Raw genomic sequence first — 25,534 nt, 5'->3', positions numbered from 1 at the left:
TGCCCTGTGGCCTACACATCTTTCCTGTGCCCTCCTGCCCATGTCCTTCCTTTCCTTTTGTGTCTTCCCCACCCTATCTTGGGGACATCTCGATTTTCTTTACCACATGGCATCCAATGCCTTTCCCTCTTCTGGTTCTGACAATTCTGTTCTGCCAGCCTCAGATTTGCAACTTGCAGTGTTTCCTCTCTAATTAATTATTTTCCTGTCCAGGCCCCCAAAGCTCCTAATAGACAAGACCCCCTACTTGAGTCAGGCCATGCTTGATACCCCTCAGCACAGAAGGAACAAACTACAGTATCATTGAAAGGATAAAAAGGGTATACTGCAGCCTGTACCCCTGCCCCCAGGACATCAGGCATAGCTGAGCCCTACTCAGACCCATGGGCCCAGATGCCATGCAGTGTGCAGCCTTGCTGGTAGTCTTGTTCTCCACCCCTGCCTGGTCCTAGCCACGCAGCCCCTCCAATCCCCTCAATGTCTATGTTCCCTTTCCCGTTTCTTTACAGTCTCATCCTCTGTGGGCCTCTCCTATCTGTACCTTTGTGATACCTTTATTCCCATTTAATCAGAATGCTGTCAGTATCACTACCTAGTTTTTATGTATTATTGGTGTTTTGCCTACATGTATGTGTGTGCAACACAGTGTGCAGTGCCTTCAGAGTCCAGAAAAGAGCATCAGATCCCCTAGGACTAGAATTTCAGATAGTTCTGAACCACCAGGTAAGTGTTGCAATCAAACCTGGGTCCTCTGGGAGAGTATTCAGAATAGGCTTTTAACACTGAGCCATCTCTCCAGCCCCTCCACATAGTATTGGGAAAAGGTAAGCAGGTACTCAAGGGACCAACCCTGCTTCTCCATGAAAACCTTCAGGCTCTGAGGGCTTGGTTCCTACCCAAGCTTTGCAGAAAGCACACTTCCTGCCTAGGTTAATATGTACTATACCATGTCCACTTAGCTCTCACAGGTATTTCATGTCAGGCTCTGTTGTTTGGTTCCCCTTGCTCTTTGTTGAGCTTGTAACTGAATACTTGCTCAGTGGGATAGTGTCTTAGCACTAGTTGCTTTCTGGAACCTGTCCCAGGGTGACTCTAAACAGCATAAACCCTATTCTGAGATGTAGCTGAGGACTATACAGATTGGTCCAAAATAGCCAGTGCCTTCTCTGTCCTTACCCAGAAGAGGAGAGGATAAAGGAGGGATGGAGTAGGGAGGGCACAGTAGTATATATAGGTGGAGGACCTAAAGCCACCAGCCCCTGACATCTTGGGGACTTTGGACACGGTACCCAGCAATGCTAGACTAACTAGTACACCAGACAGCCCTACAAGAATATGTGACTCATACCACCAGTGGTTTAAATTTGAACAAATTTTTAGAAAGCGGTTGTTATATCCCCAAATTGATATTTCTGGATTTACTGAAAGAGTGAAGTTAGCAATATTGAAACAGTAGATTCAGATTCATGTCCCAGCATGACAGTAGCTGTCCTGGGCTGTTAGGTCATTCAGGTCTCTACTGAGCCATCTCTCTAGCCCCTAACTTAAACTTCTTAACAACCACTTTAAGAAGGTAAAAGAAAACTAGTATAACTAATTTTAATAATTACATTATTTGACATCATCATCCAAAATATTATCTCACAAAATGACCAGTGATTTTTTTAAAATAATTTATTTAATTTTATTTTATGTGCATTAGTATGAAGGTGTCAGATCCATTGGAATTGGCATTACAGACAGTTTTGAGCTGTTATGTGGGTGCTGGGAATTGAACCCAGGTCCTTTGGAAGAGCAGACAGTGCTCTTGACCACTGAGCCATCTCTCCAGTCCCGTGACCAGTGATTTTAAAGTTCTGGGATACTGGAAATCACTTTGGGTAGGGTTTTGGGAAGCCTATGGATATGCCTGGGCTAGCCACATCTCTAGTGCTACAGACTTAGCCACTTCAGGTGTGCAACAAGCATAGGGTACTGGAAGCTGAGCCCAGCTACAAGATTCTTACCGCCCCTGTTCTTTCCTTGTGGTCTTATCAGTTGGCCCTGTATCTTCTGCCATGGAGAAACACTGACTTGTTTTCCCTCTCTGTCATGGGAACCCTAGACATTTCTCAAGCATGGGGTCAGGCAGTGCTACTCTTGGGTCTGACTTTTTTCACATAGGTACCCACCCATGTTGTACAGCTGGAAACTAGTTTGCTTTTATGATTGAATAATATTCATTATCTAGATGTGCTGTGCTGTCTTGCTCAGCAAGCATTGGATGTGAGTTCTGCTTGTGGCTATGGTAAACAATGCTGCTGCCAATACTTTAGGTCTGACTCTGGTGGGTACTTCATTTCTGTTGGGCCTGTCCCTGGGGGTAGAGCTATTGCTGGGTCCTGCTCCATGCTCACCTCTTAAATGGTTTTTAATGTTTTTTAATCACTTTATTGTGTCCTATAGTTTGGACTTTGTGGGTGGGGGTGCGTTTTGTTTCGCAGAGTTTCAAATCCAGGGTCTTGAGTATGCTGATAAGAACTCTGCCCACATCTGTGCTGGGAAGCACCAGCATGTCTCCCATGAAGGAGCTCTGCTCCATTCACCTGTGCTTCCATGTCTTCACTTTTACATTCTTTGGTTGTTAGTTGGGTATATTAGTTATTTTTCCATTGCTGTGATTACAGCAACTTACAGAAGAAAGTTTATTTGGGCTTCTGGTTCCAGAGGGATATGGCAGGCATGGTGGCCAGAACAGGAAACTGAGACCTCACATCCTTACCCATAAGCACAAAGCAGAGCAAGGCCATACCTCCTAACCCTCCCCAGATAACAGTGCCACCAACTGGGAACCAAGAGTTCAAATACCTAACACTATGAAGATCATTTCTTACTTAGACTGTTCTGGTTTTTGCTTTTTTTTTTTAATTTATTTAATTTTATTTTATGTGCGTTAATGTGAAGGCGTCAGATTCCTTGGAATTGGTGGTACAGACAGTTGTGAGCTGCCATGTGGGTGCTGGGAATCGAACCCGGGTCCTTTGGAAGAGCAGACAGTGCTCTTAACCACTGAGCCATCTCTCCAGCCCCCATGGTTTTTGCTTCTTTTAGCTTCCCCAGGTTAGGCCCACTCACATCTGACCTTTGGGCATTTTGTGTTTATGGAGAGTGGTCTTGCAGAGGCAGCAGTCTTGCTCAGGATTTTCAGGGTATCTTACCTAGCTTAAGTTCATCCTGGGACCCAGACACTAGGGAAGCTGAGCAGGATGATCTTGTGGTCAGTCTCAGTCACACAGTGAGACCTGACTAAAAAACACAAAATTTTAGGGGCTGACAAGATGACTCGGTGGTTAAAAGTGCTCACTGCTCTTCCAGAGGACCTGAGTTAATGTCCAGCACCCACTGGGGGAGTCAGTGCTCCCCTTCCACTCTGGGTTCTATCTAGAGATCCAACTCAGCAGTGAGCACCCTCACATTTTTAAATTATTTTAATTCCTGGGAGCGCCAGAGATGATGCTAACTTATGCATCCCAGAAAGGTCCTCAGGCAGACTGGAAGGAAGAAAGCAGGGTCAGAAGAATCAGTAGCAGTCTCTCCCTGCCTTATTCTTTCTTTGTTGTCCCTTTCCTAGACCATGTCTCTCAGTCTGACATTTGAGGACTGTCCTCCCTTGGTCTCACTAGCTGGAAAACAGTGTAAAGACAGAATTTTAGGGGGGCCTGAGCTTGTTTCTGCTGGAGAAACAAACATGTCACCCCATAATAACTCAGGCATGAGAACCCCAGGAGGGAGAAGCTGAGTGCCCCCAATAGGGGGCCTCTAAAATAAAGGCAGTGCCAGGCAAAGGTGAGGGTCTACAGAGGACATTGGGGATTGGAATGGGCATAGTGGATTCTAGCAAGGGACATCTAGGTCTGGGGCTTGTAATACTTATTGAGACTTCCTTTAAAGGGAGTACATGACTAGAGCCAAGTGTGGATCATGAACATTAATTAGTACAGGCCTTGAGTCTAGGTCTACCTTATGAGAGGGTACTTGACTGCTTCCTTCAGAAGCCAAGGTTTCTCCATGGGTCACCTACATAACCTCCACCTTCTCCTAGTACACCTTGTCAGGAGACTGTTCTGCTTGTTGTTGCAAGCCTCCCACCCTAGGGGGCAGGCATAGATCATTCTTAGCCTGCCTGCAGGCTCCTAACAGGGGAACAAAAAGGGGAAGAGAATGGAGAAGAGATTGCTAAGGTGCTCACAGGACATACAAACTCACAGGCTATACATGCTAACCATGCATGAGAGACACATGCATCCCAGAAAGATCCTCAGGCATACAAGCTAACAGGACACACATGCTCATCAAACTGCATGCTAACAGAACTAGCTTTCATGTGTTATTTTTAATAATTATGTGAGAAGAGCTATAAGGGAGAACTGGTGTTTCCTCAATAGACAATGTACAGGTCACCTGTCCATCATGGCTTCTCACAGAGATATATTGAGTGCTGAGGCAGCAGACTGCCCTGTCTTGCTGAGCATGACTGCGTTCTCTAAGCCCTGTAATGGATCACAAGGTCCACTGGAGTGTCTTCTAGCTGACCCCTGCCCCTTGGGGTAGAGGCTTCAACTGAGGTATGGAGTCTCACTCAGCACCCTAAGTGTAGGGGAGTATGCAGGAGCTTGGTCTGCCTGTTACTCAGTGAAGAGGTCCAGAATTAGACCTGCTACACTCACAAGACACACAAATTTATACATAAATAAATTTTATTTTATGTGAAAATGTTTTACTTGCATGTATGTGTGTACACCAAGGGTACGCTTGGCACCTGAGGAGGTCAGAGATGGCATCAGATCTCTTGGAATTACAAATGGCCATGTGGTGCTGAGACTTGAACCTCAGTCCTCCAGAGCAATAAGTGCTCCTAGCAGCTTGGCCATTTCTCCAACCCAATAAAAACATTTTTAAGGACTGTCCAGATGGCTCAGTGGGTAAAAGCACTTGCTGCCGAGGCAACTGACTCCTATAAGTTGTCTTCTCTCCCTGGGTGTAGCTGGTTTTTTACTGTTTTGTGAGTTCTTTCTTCCACCCTTCTCCACCCTTTTTCTATGCTTTCAACCCCCTAACACTAGATATGAGAGAAAAAGGATAGAGAGGAAAGGAAAGAGATCCCTAAATACAGGGGTCGGAAAGTGAGCCATGTTATCATTAGACTACTTCCTGCTGATTAGAGACATAGAGCTCTTTGGGGCAAGTTTGATTCTCACCATCAGGGTATCTATTATTCTTGTTTCTTCTTTGCACATGACTACTTAACAAACCAGTACCAATAGCAACCGACAATCAACCCCACCTCTTGGGACCCTTGCATTTATATACACCATTGCAGAAACTAGCTGCAGCTGGCAAAATCACACCTCTGCTAGAGCACAAGTCAGATCATAGTCAGCTGCTGCAAAGCAGCTTCATATCTCCACACCTGGGATTAAAACAAAAACATATATTTCTGTTTTTAAAGAAACCAACATTCCGAAATTCTCACATATGTGGAACCCTGTGAAGGCCTTCCCTCTTTCTGGATATTCTTCCCAACTTTTTCAGTTCAGAGCTGAAATAGTTCCTAAGGCTGACCTAGCCAGCCCTCCACACCTGGAGAACACATTATGGGTCGTTGATCTCGGAAGGTGGTATGTGTCAGTCGGTAGATGAAGAATGATGAGCTCATCCATCTTGCTTTCCAAACTCCAGGTTCAAGTACTCACATTTAAGTCATAGAAAGGTACCAGAAATAGGTGCAGTAGCACATGCATGTAATCCCAGCACTCCAGAAGGCAGAGATCAGCCTGGTCTTCAAAGCAAATCTAAGACAGCCAAGACTACACAGAGAAACCCTGTCAAGAGAGAGAGAGAGAGAGGGAGAGAAAGAGAGGAGAGAGAGAGAGAGAGAGAGAGAGAGAGAGAGAGAGAGAGAGAGAAAGAAAGAAAGAAAGAAAGAAAGAAAGAAAGAAAGAAAGAAAGAAAGAAAGAAAGAAAGGGTACTAGAAGTATCCTGGCCACGTGTGGGAATCAGCCTTGTAAGGCTCTCCACAACCTCCTGCAGAGTTGGGGTGAGAGCAGTGGTGATATTAGGTCATATCACAGAAAGTACCTTCTGAGCAGCACTGAGTCCCTGTCTTCTCAGAGCTGTCTAAGCAGCCTGCCTTGCTGCCCTTCAGCCCTGCTTCCAGATCCCCAGTACCACCCAGTGTGTCACCTTCACACACAGTAACGCAGACAGTTGAACTCTGCCATGGGTATGAAGAAGACACAGCTGAAAAAAGTAAATTTTTTTGGAAGCTGTCAGCCTCTAGTTCCAGTCCAGCTGCCCTCTCCAGCCCTGTTGATTTTCACATCTAATTCTGTAGCCCACCTTATTCACTCTCTTCCTTTTGCACCTTTCCTCCCATACTACATTCCAATCCCAGCCAGGGGCTGGAGGAGGGTGGTCTGGCCTCCTTTTCATTCCCCTCACTGCCCAGACTGTCTGGACACTCCAGAGGTTCCAGAGGATCTCATCACAGAGCATTGTGGGTTGTGTGGCTCTTCTGGCAAAAGCATGTTCCAGCAGCATATGGCTCTCTACCCAGAGCCTGGCAAAACACTGGAGGAAGCAAGTCATTTACTGTTCCATCTTCTCATTTTCAGAGCCTCCCAAGATGAACCCAGTGGTAGAGCCGCTGTCCTGGATGCTGGGTACCTGGCTGTCAGACCCGCCGGGAGTTGGTACCTTTCCGACACTGCAGCCCTTCCAGTACCTGGAGGAGGTGCACATATCTCATGTGGGCCAGCCTATGCTCAACTTCTCGTAAGTCCACAGCTGACTCATGGGCTGCCTAGGTCTTCAGATAAGTTCACACCAATCAGACCTGCCAGGCAGGAAGGTGCAAAAGCAGCTTTAGGTTTGCTTCAGAAAAGCTCTCTTCTTTCCCAGAACCTGGCAGCTGAGGCACAGAGTTGGTGAAAATAGTACTCATGTTCCTTGATATTCTTTAATCTTGTAAACCACATGTTTACAAGCTAGTTAGTCCAAGCAGAAAAGCTATTGGTGTGTGTTTAATTAAATTGCTAGTGTCAGTCTACCTGTATGGAAGTCAGTCACTGCTGAAATAAGAGCATATGGCATTCTTTTACTTTTGCCCTGCAATAGGTGAGGTGTTCAAGCAAGTATTATGGTTCTCAGTAGAAAATAGTGTTGCCTTTAAGGAGTGTAATTACAAAAGTAATATATGTGCTTAGCAAGTTTGAATAGGGTGGGAACAGATATCAGTGGTAGAGTGGTTTTCTACTATTTACAGTCGTGGATTTATTCCCCAGCACCTCATATAAAAAAAAAAAGTACATAAAATAAAAAAGCAAAATTTTAATTCTGTTTCAGTCTCCATTATACAGTTCTGTGTTAGGATTTTATCTAGGAGCTGGTAGGATGGTCAGTGGGTGATGGCACTTGCCTCCAAGCCTGATGATCTGAGTTCAATCTCCAGGACCCACATGGTGGAAGGAGAGAAATTACTCTTGCCAAGTTATTCACTGACCCCTACACACATGTATACACAAACAGATAAATGTAGTAAGTATAGTCTTAAATCTTACAGAGTTACTTCTTATTAGTACAAATTGAGTGTCTCTTACCTGAAATACTTACAGAAGCATTTCACATTCAGAGATTTTTTTTAAAAATTATTTACTTCTGTGTATGTATGTGTGTCTTGTGTATGTGTCCAAGGAGGTCAGAGGGGTGTCTGAAGCTGGAGTTTGAGGCGGTTGAAAACTGCCTGTTGTAGGTGCTGGGACTCTAACTGCAAGACCAGCAATGTGCTCTTAGCCACTGAGGCAGCTCTCCAGCCCAGAGTCAGATATTCTGATCCGAGGGATATTAGCTTAGGCTTCACTAGCCAAAATCAAAATTCCCTGAAATTTAGAACTATTTGAATACTGACATGATACCACCTCAGTCTTTGGTTTTCTTGTGGGTTTGGGCCTTTTTTTTTGGGGGGGGTGATTTTTTTAAGACAGTGTTTTTCTGTGTAGCCATGGTTATATATACCATATAACCATATGCTATGTACTATAAACTCTGAGGACCAGACTGTCCTCAGAAATCTGCCTGCCTTTGCCTCCTGTATGCTAGGATTATAAGGGCATATGCCACCATGCCTGGGCCATTTGGGGTTTGAAGTTTTACCTTTTTTTTTTTTTTTTTTTTTTTAATGTGTATAAATATCTGTTTGCATGTTTGTGTACCACATGTGTACCTGGTTCCTGCAGAGGCCAGAAGAGGGTGTTGGATCCTCTGGCAACTTAAGTTACAGACAGTTGTGAGCTACCGTATGTATGCTAGGAAACAAACTGGGGTCTTCTTACAAGAGGAGCAAGTGCTGGTAACCTCTGAGCCATGTCTCTCGCCCTCATTTAGGGTTTGAGTTTTCTGACTAGAGATACTCAGCCTGCATTTGTTTTGTTGTTACTGTTTTTGTTTTGTTGTGTTTGAGGCAGAGTGTCACTATATAGTCCAGACTGGTCTGAAAGTCACTGTGTATCCTAAATTGGCTTCAAATTCACAGTCCTCTTGTCTCTGTTAGCAGAGTACTAGGGTTGCAGGCATGTGCCACCATATCCAGCAAATACATTTGTTTCAGTTTGAAAGTAAAATATGAAAGGGGATAAGATGATTATTTTCTCTTTATTTTGTTTGTTTGGTTGGTTTTTTTTATTTTTGAGAGGGTTGTTTATTTGTTTTAGACAGGGTCTGTATGTAACCCTGGGTTTCCTGGAACTCTGTAAGACCACGCTTGCCATATACCCTTCTTCCAGAGTGCAGTGATTAAAGTCATGTGTCAGCGCACCTGACAAGATGATTTTTTTAAAAAGAGATCATCTGATTGTTGGAGGCATGTTCCATAACCCCCAGCATTCTGTGGCTAAGGACGGCTAATCATGAGTCAGCCTGGACTACTCAACAAGTCAGCTTACAAAGGGGGAGAGTAGTGTCTTAGTTATGGTTTCTGTTGCTGTGATAAAACACCATGACCAAAAGTAACTTGGATGGGGAAATGTTTATTTCACACTCCATCACTGAGAAAGTCAAGGCAGGAACTTGGAAGCAAGAACTGAAGGAGTAGCCACAGAAGAATGCTGCTTACTGGCTTGTTCCTTGTGGCTTGCTCAACCTGCTTTCTTATGCAACTCAGGACCACTTTTCAGAGTTGGGACTTCCTATGCCTGCTCTACCTCCCAAATAATGACACAGAGACATATTTATTAAAAGCTTTAGACACTAAAGATGGACAGATACTGAGCTATTCTAACCAACTATGTTGGTCTGGCCTACTTCTCAGCCACATTGTTCATTACCTACCATCTTAAATCTCACCATGGCTGCTCCTTCTCCATCCATCTCATCTTGACTCTTAGGTCCCCACCTGAGACCCTCCCTTTCTTTCTGGGCCCCCGGAGTTCTGGCTTATCCTCTCCTGTCTAGCTGTTGGCGCTTCAGCCCCTTATTAACCAATCAGAAGTGATGGTGAGCAATTTTACACAACATTGAGACAGGAGATGCTTCATAATAATGGCAATGACAGTGTCCTGACTGCAACCAAATGTTTGAGTACAGAAATCAGCATTTGAATACACAGTGTACAAAACCATCCTCTAACACCAATCAGCTAGGAAATCTGGATAATAAAAAAATAACCTAGGGCTAAGAGATGGCTGTAGGATCAAAAGCACTGACTGCTCTTCTAGAAGTTCAATTCCCAGCACCCACATGGCAGCTAACAGCCATCTATATCTCTAATTTTAGGGTATCTGATATCCACTTCTGGCCTCATGGCCACTGCACATGTCTTGATGTATAGGTATCCATGTAGGCAAAACACCCATACACATTTAAAAAATAATAATAAAAAACTTGGGATAGAGAGATGGCTTACCAGTTAAGAGTGCATATTTCTCTTTCAAAATGTTCTAAATTCAATTCCTAGCACCTATCTCAGGTGGGTTAAAACTACCAGGAACTCCAGGGATTCCCAGCCTCTGGCCTCCACAGGTACCCTAACACATGTGGCTTACACATGCATATACACATGGTGAAAAATTAAATAATCTCAAAAAAGTCTAGCACAGCCAAGTAAGATAAAGCCTCTAATCCCAGCATTTAGGATACTGAGGCAAAAGGATCACAAGTTCAACAGCTATGTACAAGATTGTCTCAAATTTTAAAACTAAAGAGAGCTAGGTGTGGGACTAAAGAGATGGTTTAGTGGTTAAGAGCTCTAGCTGCTTTTCTAGAGGACCTAGGTTCTGGGTTTGATTCTCAGCACCCACAAAGTAGCTAACAACCATGTGTAATTACAGTTCCATGAGATCCAGTGCCCTCTTCTGGCCTTAAGGCACAAGGGATGTATGTAGTATACAGACATACATTCAGACAAAACACCCATATACATAAATAAAAAATAATAAAATTTTAAAAGAGAACTAAGGATATAGTTCAGTGGTAGAAGACTTGACAAGCATGTGTGAGTCCCTGGGTTCAATTCCAGCATTGGATAAAACAGGCAAATAAACTCTACAGAGTGAGTTCCAGGACAGCCAGGGCTACACAGAGAAACCCTGTCTCAGAAACACATACACACACACACACACACACACACACACACACACAGAAATGTTATAGGAACATATTTTTGTTGTAATCCCAGATGTGGGGATACAAGGCTGCCTCACATCAGGTGACTATGACTTCCTCTAGCAGGGGTGTGGTTTTGCCAGTAGCAGATAGTTTCCTTGAGTGTGTGAAGTTTGGGATTCTGAGAACTTTTCAGAGGATATATAAATGGTATATATTTTTATATATGTATGTATAATTTATAGAAATATATTTATATTATACATATATAAATATATAAAAATTATATATATTTCTATACCTGAGAGGCAGGCCTGCTATTGTGGCTAGTTGGTAGTTGGATGCTGTTGATTGTGGTTTGTCAAGTAGTCATTCACAAAGAAAGGGGAAGAAGAAATTAGATACCCTGATGGTGAAGATCAAACTTGTCCCAAAGAACTCGAAGTCTCCAATTAGCAGGAAGTAGTCTAATGATAACGGTGCCTCCTTTCACCTCTATCCTTTCTTTTCTCTACTATCTAGTGTTAAGGGGGTTGAAAGGGGAGAAGTAAAGGGGTGGAGAGGGGTGGAAGAGAGAAAGGAACCCACAAAGCAGTAAAAAAAAAAAAATCTAGCTGCAGTTGTACATATTTACAGAGCATGGATGAGAGGTTACTCATGGAGTGTGGGTGGTTCCCAAATAGCTACATTATCACAGTACACCCCATTATGGATGGCAATCTCGTAGAAGCTGCATCACAGCATTCCCTTTTAGTTAACCTTCTACCTTCTACTTCTGTATACTCTAGCATCTCCCAGGATCACTTGCAAAATAGGGTGGACAGGAGGGAGTAATGTTTGGAATCCCAGGTAAAGGTCCTATGCTAAAGAATGTTGACAGCTCCATTACCATAGACCTAGCCATCACCATATTGTTCTGTGCATTTTGTTCCCATGGCTTCCAAGACAAGGGAGTCTCTGCTCCAGCATGGCAATTGGATGACCATGTAATATGTGAAAGAAAAGGGCATAGCTCATCAGATCCTATCCTCTGGCACTAAAATTTTTGCAACATTTCTTTTGCCTTGGAAAGGTGATATATGTATGGATTTTTTTTTTTTAAGTAGTGGGCCACTCTCTCACTTAAACAGGCATTATTCTCAGCAGTTTACCAGTTATGAGTCTTTGCACCTTACCACTTCCCATTGAGAAGTCTCTCTACCACCAAGGCCAATAGTATTAATAAGCTACAGACATAGACAGATAGATATATATGACCATTCAACAAAACAAAACCCCTTCTGAGCCTGAGGCATATGGCCTTCCCAGCCACAGGTTTTTGTCCTGACTTGCACTACCAGGTGTGAGTTCTCCTCTGAGGGGCAAGTCTTGCATCTAGCTGGAAACTTGCTGGCTGCACTCATAATAGTCACTGCCGCTGTTGTGCCCGTGGGCAAACCAGCCTGGAAGTTTGATAGTGTAGCTCTTGGGGTCTGCAGGCAAATAAAATTGTTGGTGGCAATTCTTCCCCAAAGTCAGCAAGCATGGAAGGAACTTCCAGCTGAGTCCAGCTTGGTTTTTCCATGTTCTGCAGCCAAAGTCTGTAGTGTCTTCAGCAGGAAGAAGTGGCCTTCTAGTTCTGACATGTAACCAGCAACAGTGGCAGTAGTGTTTATGATTTAGAGAGCCTTCCTAATTTTTAGTTGACATCCTCATAGCTTTTGGCATGTTTTCCAACCATGCAGGATACCCTCTTTTACTCTTTCTAGTTGCTGTTTCTACTGTTTTTCAGGTTATTGTGGGCTTTCTCAAACCTGCCAGATACTGAGACTTCTAATAAAGCGTAGGCCTTTTGCTGCAGTGGTCTCCCAGCTTCTGTCTAAACTTAGCCTGGATATTCTAACCCTACGACCTGCTACGTGGCTGGCTCTTTACCTCCATTCTCCACTCTGTGTCTGTTCCCTTACATGTCCTCTTCAATTCTCCCACTTCAACTTGCATCTCCCTGCCTCACTCTCTCTGCCCAGAAGTTCTGCCCTCCTGCTTCCTGCGCCACCTACTGGCTGTCAGATCTCCATTACAACCAACCAGCATCGAGACAACACCTGATACATCTCTTAGATTGCCGTTAGGCTTGGAGGGCTTCTGACTCTCGTGTTTTTGAGCAGGTGTGGAAGGACAAACATTTAAAAATATAAAGCTGGTGATGGGCTGCAGAAATGACGATACCAAGCTCCTGCTAGCACTTAGCTTTCTGCCTGTACAGCGTTCAACAATAGAAAATACAGGGACACACACACAGTGACATCAGCTCCTTTATCTACCAGTCCTTCTATTTCAACACTATACACTTGCAATAATAGTTTGGGTCTCTTATCAGTAACCACTGTTTGCCAAAGCACACGTTTTCCAGTACTCCCAAATGCCCCTGTTCTTTCTTCTGGAGAAGCTTTGCCATTAATATAAGGAAACAGTAACAACTTAGCAATTCTATTCCCTGTATTAATTTGCATTTTCTTGTTTACACATGCCAGAATTTTAACTTCTTCCTTGCACTTTCCATCTATAATGCACCTGAATGCACAATAAATCCTTGGGAAGTTAATTCACTTCTTTCCGTTATCATCCCTTTTAGTTAACCTTCTACTTCTATATACTCTAGCATCTCCCAGGATCACTTGCAAAATTGGGTGAACAGGAGGGAGTAATGTTTGGAATCCCAGGTAAAGGTCCTACTGTCCCTGAACAGGAAGGACCATAAACACTACTGGTTATTTTGTAACATTCAACCTTTGAGGATAGGATAAGAGGTTTATCTACGGTAATATCCAGAGCCACACTGCTTTCAGTAGAGTGCATGAGATCAGCTGTACTTAATTGTGGGTTTCCTTGCATGCTTGTTACCTCCTGGTTGACCAAAGAAAAACGGCTCAAATTTTTTGCTGTAGGGCCTTGAGCTGACAAGCCCCTCAGTTCGTTTCCTGATGGTAAGGGTTACTCGTATGTCCCTCTTGGATCTACACTCATTAATCCGGTGACTTCTTTTACCACAGCAGCTACAAATTCCGGGAGGCCTGGGTATTCCTTTGCAGGCGAACTGCTTGTTTGCTGCTACAGGTGAAAGCACCATATTCTCCAGTTAGCATACTTGCCATTTTGAGCTCTGAGGCTTCTAACTATACAATTTCTTTGTAAATGGCAACATTCTAAATGCACAATTAAAGCACCAGGTATTTTGATATCTGAGACCTCTAGCTATGGCTTGTCCTATGACACTGGCATGTTACTCATGAGGGCCAATATCAGTTGTGTCTCTTATCCATTTATCTGTTGGTACTGCTCATGCCTTTAATTGTCTAATTACTCTCCTAATTCAGTATTCGCATTCTCAAATACCAAGGTCTCTATTAACACCTGTCTGGGTTTGATACAGCTTTGTTTACAGCTGATAACAATCTAGGTGCTAATATTTTTAAACTAATTTATTTGGGGTTCCTAAAGTCTCTACCTACCTTCCTACCCCCCAACCCTAGGTAGCAGAGAAGGAAGATTAGAAAGGAAAGGGGACATAGACTTCCTTACTTCTTCCTGCTGGGAAGGGTTGTAGGGTTTTTTTGGTGGCAGTACCAATCTCAGTCATCAGGATAGCCAGCAGATCAGGGAACAAGCAAACCAGCAAACATAGCAAGCAGCCTTCTTTCTTCAAAGTGCTCTCTCTGGGCTTCTCTCTGGGCTCTCATACTTATCCTAACTGCATCTGACAAACACCATGCCCTCCCCATGCCTCACGAGGCTGTTACCAGCTGGCAAAGACCACACCCTGAATGGGATAATTATCAGCTACGGATAAACTAAGGCAGTCCCATATCCCATACTTAGGATTAAAATATATAAACATATTTACATAACATAACTGAGTTTTTTAAAGAAATCAAAACTTCCACTACACCAATCATTTTAAGAAATCTGTGAAGGCTTATCCAAAGCCCTGTATTATCTTAGTAAATGAAGTAGATCTTTTCCTAGGCTCCTCAACCATAGCCCAAGCTCTTATAGCTGCTACAGGACATTATTCTATAACCACATCACCAGATCAGATTTGTTCTTGTAAGTCAGAATAGTACCTTCACCAAGCACTTGATCTTTAACGTTTGTCCCCCTTGCATTATCTTGTTGTTCTGTGTTCATGGCTTCTTCTCTCCACCACAATAACCATTGTAACTGCTGACCAGCTTCTAGCATAACTGACATCAATCTCTTCCAAAAGTTGGGGAATAATTCTATTTTGAGTAGCCCAGTTACTTAATATTTGTTCAATGAAGAGAGAATTCATTTCGTAGGAAACAATATTCTTTAAAATGCTTTAGGTCTAACATTTCAATTGGATGCCATGTTACCTCATATTCATGACCAACATCATTAGCAGGCATGTGCTGCACAATTACTGGGAAGCTGATGGTGACTTTGTAATCCCAGGCCACTCCTCTAGTGGCTCATTTGGCTCAGGATTAACCCTTTTGCCCTCCTGTACTGCGTCCTGCTCTTCCTGGCCCCTTGCCTCACACAGGGGCTCTGGAAATCTGCCTTCCAGCCTAGTCTGCTTCCCTCTTTCTTCCTGCAGAAGTTATCAATCTCAGGCATCAGGTCTGAACCCTTTTGTTCTCTCATTATCAGCGGCGCTATTTGCTTTTTAAGTGCTTCCATCTCTACCTGCAGACTCTCTAGTTGCACAGCTAACTCTGCAGTCCTTTCAGAAATGAGAGCATTGAGAGACCCTTCTGATTTTTCAGCTATTCTCCCAACCTTTTTTAAAAAAAGAATACAAGAAGAAGACAAAGAAGTAGAAAATCACTCAGGAGCAAAATAGGAGAGAACCCAGCAGCCACAGCCACTATGAACTTTTTGCTGACATCCTCAAACAGTATATTCATTCCTTCATACCCTGCCTTCTTCTCTACAGCATTAGAAACCAAGTTTCCCTTTGTGCCTAGCCACATCTGAGTGACACTTGTTGGTGTACTTTTATATATCTTATTTGGGTTCTTATATCTCTAGCTCCCTTCTAACTCTTACTTACCTTAATACCTTCCAACCCCCTAACTAGCTAGGAGAGAAAGAAGGTTAGTGGCAAGAAGGTGTATAACTCTCTTTACTACTTTCTGCTGGTTAGGGTCATTGGGTTCCTTGGGGAAAGTCCAGTCTTCGTTTTAGGATATCTAGCAGTCTAGCAAACCAGCAATAACAAACACGGTAGGAAGACAAACAGCAGCAGCAAGAAGAGGAGCCAGTCTCCTTCTTTCTCGGAGCCCCTTGTCCCTCTTTAGGCTCTGGCATTTATACTCTCAGATATATAAGCTATCTGTAGCTAGCAAAGATCATTGCCCCTATGGGACAATCATAGTTAACAGTGTGGACAAACTAAAGCAGCCCCATACCTCACACCTGGGATTAAAACAAAAACATATTTACATAACATAACTGGTTTTTGGTTTGTTTGTCTGTCTGTCTGTTTGTTTGTTTGTTTGTTTATTTGTTTTAAGAAACCAAAACCTGCACTACTAGGTCTAGCACAGCATGAGAACAGTTCCATCACTTATCTCAGTTGTATTCTCAAACAAGCATAAGGCATATTGTGGCATGGATAGAAGGTACTACTTTATGTAGCTTTCTATGGCTAGTTATTCTCCATGAGCTGTTTTGCCTCTTCATCCGTGGGCATTGTTGCCATGATGCTGACAACCATTTCTCCTCTCCTGATGTGCTAGCCTAAGCTGCTCAGCACAGCCCAGAGCCAATGGGAACAGGTGGTTCCCACACCTGCCACTTCAGTTGGCTCCCTGGGTCTCCCAGACTCTGGGCTCTGTGAAAGTAACCACTGTCATTGCCTCTCCCTCAACTACATAAGCTGCTAAAATTCCATAGTTTTCAACCTGACATAATTTCCTGCAGGAGAGAAATAAATGTACACATCGTACCTGGGACAGGGGTGAATAATTATCCACAAGCTTCATATTTTTCCTCTGTACTGTTTTTTTTTTCCATTTTATTCTTTCTGTGAAGCTCACTAGAATAGTGTTTGTTTTTCTGTCATTTTCTTTCCTTAGGAATTTCAATTTGACACAAATCTTATCACATTTGCCTTTAAATGACCTGGACAAACTCTTATCTGCTTTAAGCTCTTTTGTTTCCACTTGATTGATGCAGCACTTTTAAGGACCCAACTTATGTCATTTTAAGTCACCCAGATCCAGCAAAACCTCTTCTACCTTATAGATTACACCTAGCAAGGGGCTCAGCTAAGCAGCTAAAGCACTTGCCATTCCCCAGGTGCCTGCTGAATGAGCTTATTTAAATGGAGTAAATAGTCCTTTGCTGGTTAGTGAACTGGGCACCATACACCACCTCTGTTACCTTCCGTCAGTAGCCTCTGTTCCTCCTTTCAGACCCTGATTCATGGTGACCTCAGTTGTTGATAACCAAGTGTCCCTAATGGCATATATGAGCCAGGCCACCAGGAACTGGTTTCCTTCCTGTTCCAGGTTGTTCAGCCTTTGTCCCAAGAAGGGATGGCTTACATTATTCAAGTTACTTTCCTTCAACAGTAAGCCAACCTGTAAGTTTTTTTCACATCCTTCTTGTAAGTCCATCCCAACGCAAGCTGTTCCAAGACAGAGTATTCCCCTGACTCTTGACCTTCTGTACACCTAGTCTTTGTGCTGAATCTTACACTTTCAATATGTCAAAAGTTGGATGACAGGTACTTTTGTCATCTTTACATTATTTTTTTCTGTCTTCACTATCTGACTCTTCCCGTGGGATTGAAGGTTTTTAATCACAGGAGGGACTCTAACACAGATCCAATTTGTGCTCTCTTTCACTTTTGCCCCTTCCAGCAGCAAGAATTGGCGAACCAGCAACTCTAAACCCACCCTCTTTTATCTAATTTACTTGCTAAATTAGAGACATGGGGATTATAACTACATGACCCTTTCCATTGTAATTCTCACTTTATGTAAGCAGGGACTTGCTGGGCAGCCATCCTGGCCTCGGTAGCGTATTTTATTATGTATAGTAACAGCCACAAACTTCTCACAACTTGGTAGAGTCTTGTCCCATATTGCTACCCTCCAGAACTGTATTCTCCGGTCCTTCAGCAGTTTTCAGGTTGGATGCCACTCATCAAGGAGGCATGCCACTCAATGAACATGGAGCACAAAAGCCATCCTCAGAGCTGCCTCCCACCAAAGTCTGTACAAATTGCTATTCTCAAATTCACCATGAATCTGTTGTACCAGAACAACAGTTTCTCGTGTGAGCTTTTCTGGTTGAAACATGAACAAATGTCTGTTCACCAACTAATTAAGACTTCAGTTGTCAAACCAATGAGATTAATGAGGTTCCTTATAAAACTATAGGTAACCCTCAGTGGTACCTCTGCAAAGTCCCACTGCATCATGCATGATGAATGATGACCTCAGGGAGGCTCACTTTCCAGTTACTCAGTCTGCTCCAGCAAACTCCCAAAATCACTGCAGCTCAAAGATGAAGAGAAGAGAACTATGACTAGAATCTCCAGGGAAGGTCCTGTGACTCTCCCCTTCTGCTAAGAGTGTTGGAAACTCTATTACAGGCCAGCACTTGGGAGACAGTGGCAGCCTGTGGGTTACAGAGCTATACTGTTTGAAAAAAATAAAAATAAAAGCTCAGACCCTATCTGAAAAAAAACAAAATAAAAGCTCCTTTACTGTTACATAGACCTAGCTATCACTGTGTAGTTTTGCTTATCCCATCACCATGACTCTGAGACTGAGGTATTCTGTGCCATGGAATGATTATGTCATGGCCAGAGGAAAATCTTGCTACAATACATCTAGTGGATAGCCCTTTGAGGTCGAATGTCTGCTTCACATCTCTGATTTCTCATACAGGTTCAACTCCTTCCATCCAGAAACACACAAGCCAATGCACAGAGAGTGTGGCTTCATCCGCCTCAAGCCTGACACTAACAAGGTGGCCTTTGTCAGCGCCCAGAACACAGGTATGGTGCCCCTAACCCAGGGCCTGCTAATCAGTGTTAAAGTGATCATGTTGATGACTTTCAAATGTATTTTTTCTCATGGCATGTATTATAGGGATGGTGACAATATGGTTCTCCATAGACTTAAGCCTTCCTCCTAGCACAACCTTAGTTTTGGTACTTTGCCTGTGCCAACACAAGACATAACCAGAGGATAGGTTCTGGCAAGCTGATGTCTCAGAAATCACTCAACAGCCTGTGTGACCTTGATCCTGTCCAATCTCACTCCTGTTCAGCATTAGTCAGCTTGAAATGGAGCTAACACCAGGCACTGTCAGACATGGAAGTATGCAAAAGCCAGAGGGTTGTCTGTACCTGGTTCCTTCCTCAGCACTACTCCTAGCCCACTGAGAAATGCACATACGAGGGCTGAATTTCAGGCATCGGAGGATGAGGTCATCAGAGGATAACCTTCCATTGACCATTTGCCCTTGTGCTTCTCATTACTTAGAGGGGTGAGGCAAGTGGATTTCTTTTTTTCTTTTTCTTTTTTTGGGGAGTGGAGTGTGTGTGTGTGTGTGTGTGTGTGTGTGTGTGTGTTGATTGGTTGGTTGGTTTTTTCACGACAGGGTTTCTCTTTGTAACCTTGAATGTCACTTTGTAAATTAGGCTGACCTCAAACTCAGAGATCCACCTGCCTCTGCCTTCCAGGTGCTAGGATTAAACGTGTGCACCACCACCATTACCACCTGGCTGCAGGAGGATTTCTTAACTCCATGAATTCCAAACCAGCTTAAGCAGTCTGATGAGACCCCTTCTCAAAAACAGGCATAGAGGCTGGGGAGGTAACTTAATGGGCAAAGTGCTTACTATGTAAGCATGAGGACTGGAGTCTAGATCCCCAGTACCCAAATAACAGTGCAACACATCTGTAACCCCAGCACTAAGAGTACAGACACAGGCAGATTTCTAGAGCTTTCTGGCTAGCCAACCAGCCTAGCCAAAGGTTGAACTGAGCTCAAGTTCAGAGACTAAACATGTCTCAAAAAAGTAAGAAAAAAAACAGGAAAACACTCATCGTTAACCTCTGAGTTTGAGTACACCCAGATTGATTCTGGGTCATTGTCTTGTTATCTGCCAAAAGCAACTCAGTTCCTTTCAGTTAAGAACAGAAACGCTGTACCTGGATAGTAGCAAAGTTCAGATTTCCCTTGACAGTCAGTCACACAGTGCTTCTGAAGGTGGGAATGGCTTGGGACTATGCTAACTGCCCCTCCCTTGCAGGTATTGTCGAAGTGGAGGAGGGTGAAGTGAACGGGCAGGAGCTGTGTATCTCATCCCATTCCATCTCCAGGATCTCCTTTGCGAAGGAGCCCCATGTGGAGCAGGTGAGCCCAACCTCCCTCCCAGGTATTTCCAGAGTGCACTTGGCAGTGGTACTTCACTATCCAATAGACTGTAGCCTTACCAGAGTTTCTTACCACTCTCTCTAGCTCTTACCTTTTTTACACTTTTTTCCATGGTATGAATGATCCCTACTGTAATACCTGGTCCCTGTACCTTTCAGATTTGTTGGTTTTTTCCATCACAAATACCCTTTTATGTTTGTCCTTTATACTTTTGAAAATATACCCAAATACACTGGACAAATTTTTCCTAAATTACTGAGCCAGAGGGGTAAATACACTTAGAATGGGTGGCAAATTGCTTAACAGTGAAGCTACTAGCATTGCCTGCAAGTCATTGGTTCCTTCCTCAATCCCATTCTTGTTTTCAGTCTAACTTGTGAATGAAAGTACATCTTCTATGGTTATTGGCCATTTTCTTTCTTATTTTGTATATTAATATACTCTGTGCTGTAGGTTGTGATTCTATTATTGACTTATGGGAGGTTTTTTTGTTTGTTTGTTTGTTTTTGTTCTCTTGTTGTTTTGTTTTCTTTCTTTACATGCTGTGGCTGTTATCTGCTGTCTGTTCCCTGTGTAGCTAGTGTGGCCCAAGTCAGTGCCTTCATTTATAATGCAATCTGCCTCAGGTCTTTTCTTTATCATGTCTGGACTCAGGTTCCTGCTTAGGAATTTGTTTCCTACTCTAAAATAGTAGTAGTAATAGTAGTAATAAATACTATGTCATTTCTTGTGCTTTCGTAGCTTTGCTTTTCTCTGTTAGACTTTTAATCTGTCATATTTGCCTTTCTGTGTGATTCAATATGTTCAGACATTTTCGTACTGAATGGCTTCTGGTCCTCATGTGGTTCAGGTGTTGTGTGTCTCTTAGACTATGCTTATGGAACATAGATCTGTTTCTTTCCACCTGTATGTAACTTTTTAACCAACAACACATTATTTAAGAGCATATACCTTTAAATTCCATTGTACTATGTCTCGATTTTAATATTTTAGTAGCTTCAGGAAGGTCCATTTGCTCTTTTCTCCATCTTTATCCCCTGTTGTTTGTTTTTGTTTTGAGACAAGGTCTCTACATAACCCTGGCTGTCCTGGAACTTGCTATGTAGACTTAGCTGGCCTTGAACTCCTGGTCCTCCTGCCTCCACCCCTGAACTCTGAGACTAGTGTGTATCACCACAGTGACTTTTCAATGGAGTCTATGAATTCTCATCAGTGAATCCAGTTGTGTACTGCTGAGGATGCATGAGATCCTGACTCAGTTCCCATCCTGGAAGCTGTGTGTGGCTCTGCTGTTTCCCTCTGCTCAGGATGCTTGCAGCCCTTGGTTCAATCTGTAGCATCAAGATTGTATTCAGTACACAAATTAAGTTGAAGGAAAATGATGTAACAGTATGTGTCAGCTCAGTTGTCTACTGCAGTAGCTTCAGCTCTAGGGTGTCAACACAGGCAAAAGCTTCAAATATGCAAGTCTTTCTTTCATATAGGAACATGCTTGTGTACTTTATCGTTTTTGGCTATGCACATAAAATTTTTCTGTTTCCCCTTTTCATTGATTATTGATGATTCTGAGGAAATTTCTTGGTTTTTTTGTTATTGTTTGTTTGAGACAGGGTTTCACTGTTTCTGAGGTTGATCTAACATCTCTAGACTCAAATAATCCTTTCTTCCTGTGCTGGGACTATAGGTTTGACCGCCATGGCCAGCTGGACTTGTGACTTCCTGTTTATGGTAAACAGGAACACCTGTATTTTCTGACAGCTAGAGTCTTTGGCATAAGACCAAATTCTATCAAGTAGTTTTGTAGGTTCTTCTGAGAAGAGCCTGTGTTTGCCCCTCTTTATGCTAACAGTGCAGCAGATCAGGGTGTCTTCAAAGCATTGATTATGCTTGGTTCGGAGACATACCTTCTACTTGTGAAATTGTTGATTTTTCCACATTCCACTATACATTTTTATGTCAACATTATTTACAGATCGGAGTAAGAACTTTGTAGCTGTTCCTTTTCTAGAAAAGGGAGGCTCAGGATTATCTGTAGACCTCTGCTAAAGTGTCATGGGCGATAGGAACAGAGGCTCAGACCCCAGCAGTATCTTCTTCCATACTGTATATCGATCCAGGTCTTCCACCCTATTCCAGCTGCAGATTCGTATTTTCCAAGTATTTTATTTGGTCTCTCAGAATGTATCTGTCATTCTGTCACCTGTACTCTAATGTGTGTCTCAGTTATCTGTTTTTCTTGATCACACTTGTCAATGTATATCTAATCACCAAGGTTTTCTTTTTGCTGGAAAACTCGCTGTGGGTTTTATTTATGAAACGGGTCCTTCTGAGGAGGTGGGAGGCAGAGATTATGGAATTGGAGGTTTGATACTCAGTATTTATAACCTTAGGTTGACCATTGTGTTCAGAGTTATGTGACTGTATCTTTAAAAGCTCACTTCCTAGCAGTGATGGCACACATAATCCTAGCATTTGGGAGGCTGAAATGGAGAAGTTCTGTGAATTGAAAACAAGCCTGAGCTATATAGTGAGTTCTGTGCCAACCTGGGCTACAGAATGAGATTCTGACTTAAAAATACAAAAAATAAGGACTGAGAATGTAGCTCAGTTGTTCGTGTGCTTGGTGCCACAAGGCCCTTTGCTCAGTCGCTAGCACTACATAAACCAGGCATGTTGGCACACATCTGTAATCCCAGCACTTAGGGAGATGATCAAGAATTCACTGTCATTCCAGGCTACATGGCAAGCTTGAGGCCAGCAGCAAGGATAGCTCATGAGAGCCTGTCTCAAAAAATTGTACTTCCTAATCATATTATCCAGGTTATTAGGCTGTTTGTTGGTTTCTTTGTTTGGGGTGTATGTGTGTGCCTGCCTCTGTATGTGTTTTCCTTCATTGATTTGTCAGTTTTAGAGAATTTGCGCACAGGAGGTCCTTTGATTTCCTGTTCTCAGACTTAATCAGGCCTGACTGTTGTAACTGATTGCTTTAGTGTTTGGATCCGTGTATTACTGAAGATGCGTCCATTGCTCCTTGTTGGTGTTGAAATCTAGGTTTTACTGACAGACTCTTGTGCAGGACAGTTTTGCTTCAAGAGTTGAGATCATGGTTTACTGGGTTGGCTTGTTCCAGGCTGTGCCTAAATAGATCACAGAGCTCCACATGCATTCTCTCCTGCATGCTTTTGGGAAGTTCTTCTTTTCATTTGCTTAGTTTTTATGTACATAGCTTTGATCCAGCACCATACTTTGCCAGTTATCCAAAGCTCTCTTTGGGGACTGGATGGCCTCAGTGGTTAAGAACACGGACTACACTTGCAAAGGACCCAAGTTTAGTCCCCAGCATCTTCATAACAGTTTGTAACTCTGCCTCCAGAAGATCAGACACTCTCACCTCCAGCATCCAAGGAAACCTACACTCACATGTACACATATCCATAGGTAGACACATAATTTCAGTAAAAAATGAGTCAATCTTTAATTACCTTGCACACTGAGAAACATGCCTAGATTTTACCTTGAACTTCTCTATGGACTTCACAGTGTGTCCTTGTCTGCACTCTGTCCAGTTTGGATCTGCTGTTGTGGATCCCCCTGCCACTGGTTTCTCTATGTAGCCATGGCTGTCCTGGAACTCAATCTGTAAGTGGCTTTGAACTCTGAGATTGCCTGCCACTGCTTCTTGGAGGCTAGAATTAAAGGTGAGCACCTTGATACTATACAAGTCTTTACTTGCTTGGTTAGAGTTACTCACAGATTTTTTTTTTTTTATGCTATTGTGAAAGCTCCTGTTTTTCTGTTTTCTTTCTCAGCATGTTTGTCATTTGTATATAGGAAGGCTACTGGTTTTTATATGTTAATTTTGTATTTTGCTACTTTGCTAAAAGTATCTATAAGCTATAGAAGCTAAGAAGACTTTCTGGTGGAGTCTTAAGGGTCTTTTATGTGTAAAATTTATAATGTCTGCAAATAAGGATACTTTGACAACTTCCTTTCTATCTCCTTCAGTTTTTACTGCTCTAGTTAAGACTTCAAGTGCTGTATTGAACAGGCGTGGATAAAGTCTACAACTGTCGTGGTTTGTGTTTCTATTGTTGTAATAAAATGCCATGACAAAGGCAACTTTAGGAGGAAAGGGTGTATTTTGCTTACACTTCCATATCACAGTCAATAATCAAAGGAAATCTGGGCAGGTACTCAAGGCAGGAACCTGAAGGCAGGAACTGAAGCAGAAGCCATGGGGGAACACTGCTTACTAGCTTGCTCCCCATAGGCCCTGCATAATTAATCTTTAATCAAACTTAAGTTCCACAGGCTTGCCTACAGTTCAGTCTGGAGGGGACATTTTCTCAGTTGAATCCCCTCTTCCCAAATGATTCTAGTTAATGTCAAGTTGACAGAAAACTAACCAAACCAGCACCCTTGTTCTTGTTCCTGATTTTAGTGGAAATGCTTTGAGTTTCTGTCCTTTCAGAATGATATTAGCTATACACTTGCTGTATTGCCTTTATTATGTTGAGATGTCTCTTATATCCCTTTTCTGTCTAGGACTTTCATCATTGAGGGATGTTGCATTATTGTCAGGCCTTTTCTGTATCTAATGAGATGGTCTTGTGGTTTCTGTCTTTTATCATGTTTATTTGTTGATTTACATACATTGAAATATCCTTGCATCTCTGGAATAAACTTAATTTGATCACAGTGAATAATCTTTTTTGATGTGTTCTTGAATTCAGTCTCCAGGTGTTTTTACACCTATAGAGAATTTTTACACCGATATCCATAAGGAATATTGGTCCATAATTGTTGTTGTTCTTATTGAATCTTTATGTGGTTTTGGTATCACAATAATAGTGATGTTATAAAAAGTCATTTATACATGACTTGGCTTTTTTTAAGCACCTCTTTCTTTAGATTTTGGGAATTTTCTTATATAATATTGCTAAAAATATTTTCTCTGCCTTTGATCTAAGTTTCTTCTTCCTTATACCTATTATTTGTAGGTTTGGCCTTTTCATAGTGTCCCAGATTTTCTGAATGTTTTTGTACTTTGGTTTCTTAGATCTAACCATTTTCTTTGACTGAGCTATCCGTTCCTTTTACCTTATCTTCCAGATATGAAATTCTGTCTTGCCCTTGTTTTAATCTGTTTGTGAGGCTTTTATCTGAGCTTTTTTTTTTTGGACTTCCTGAGTTTTTTTTTTTTTTATCAAGAGCTTATTTCAGTTTGGCTTTTCTTTAGTGATTCTGTTTCTTTGTTAAATTCTATTTTCATATCTTGAATTGTTTTCATTAATTCAATCAACTGGTGGCTTATGTTTTTCTGGTCTTCACTGAGACATTCATATCTTTTTTTTTTAAGGTCCTTGAATATATTCACAGGCTTCAGCTACATTGCTTTTCTAAGGAAACACTACAATAGGGTGCTGGTTTCTGGAGGAGAGAAGCATATTATGTGTCTTGGTTGTTAATATTTGTTTGGGGATGTAACCTATG

The 25,534-nt window shown here is 42.5% G+C and overlaps 1 protein-coding gene across 2 annotated transcripts in view; it reads left to right on the top strand.

Moving 5' to 3' along the window:
* Thap4 (THAP domain containing 4) overlaps window positions 1-25,534 on the top strand; it is a 50,087-nt gene that overhangs the window by 19,951 nt on the left and 4,602 nt on the right. For both annotated transcript variants that reach the window (XM_021632078.2, XM_021632079.2), the window contains 3 exons: window positions 6,655-6,814; window positions 18,544-18,653; window positions 19,917-20,020. In XM_021632078.2, coding sequence (XP_021487753.1) covers window positions 6,655-6,814; window positions 18,544-18,653; window positions 19,917-20,020 — 374 coding nt within the window. The remainder of the gene's footprint in view (window positions 1-6,654; window positions 6,815-18,543; window positions 18,654-19,916; window positions 20,021-25,534) is intronic.

Source organism: Meriones unguiculatus, chromosome 15 (genome assembly GCF_030254825.1).
Source record: "Meriones unguiculatus strain TT.TT164.6M chromosome 15, Bangor_MerUng_6.1, whole genome shotgun sequence".
In the NCBI taxonomy this organism is placed as follows: domain Eukaryota; kingdom Metazoa; phylum Chordata; class Mammalia; order Rodentia; family Muridae; genus Meriones; species Meriones unguiculatus.
Note: the sequence above shows the minus strand (reverse complement) of the source record. Positions and strands in the feature narration are given on the sequence as shown.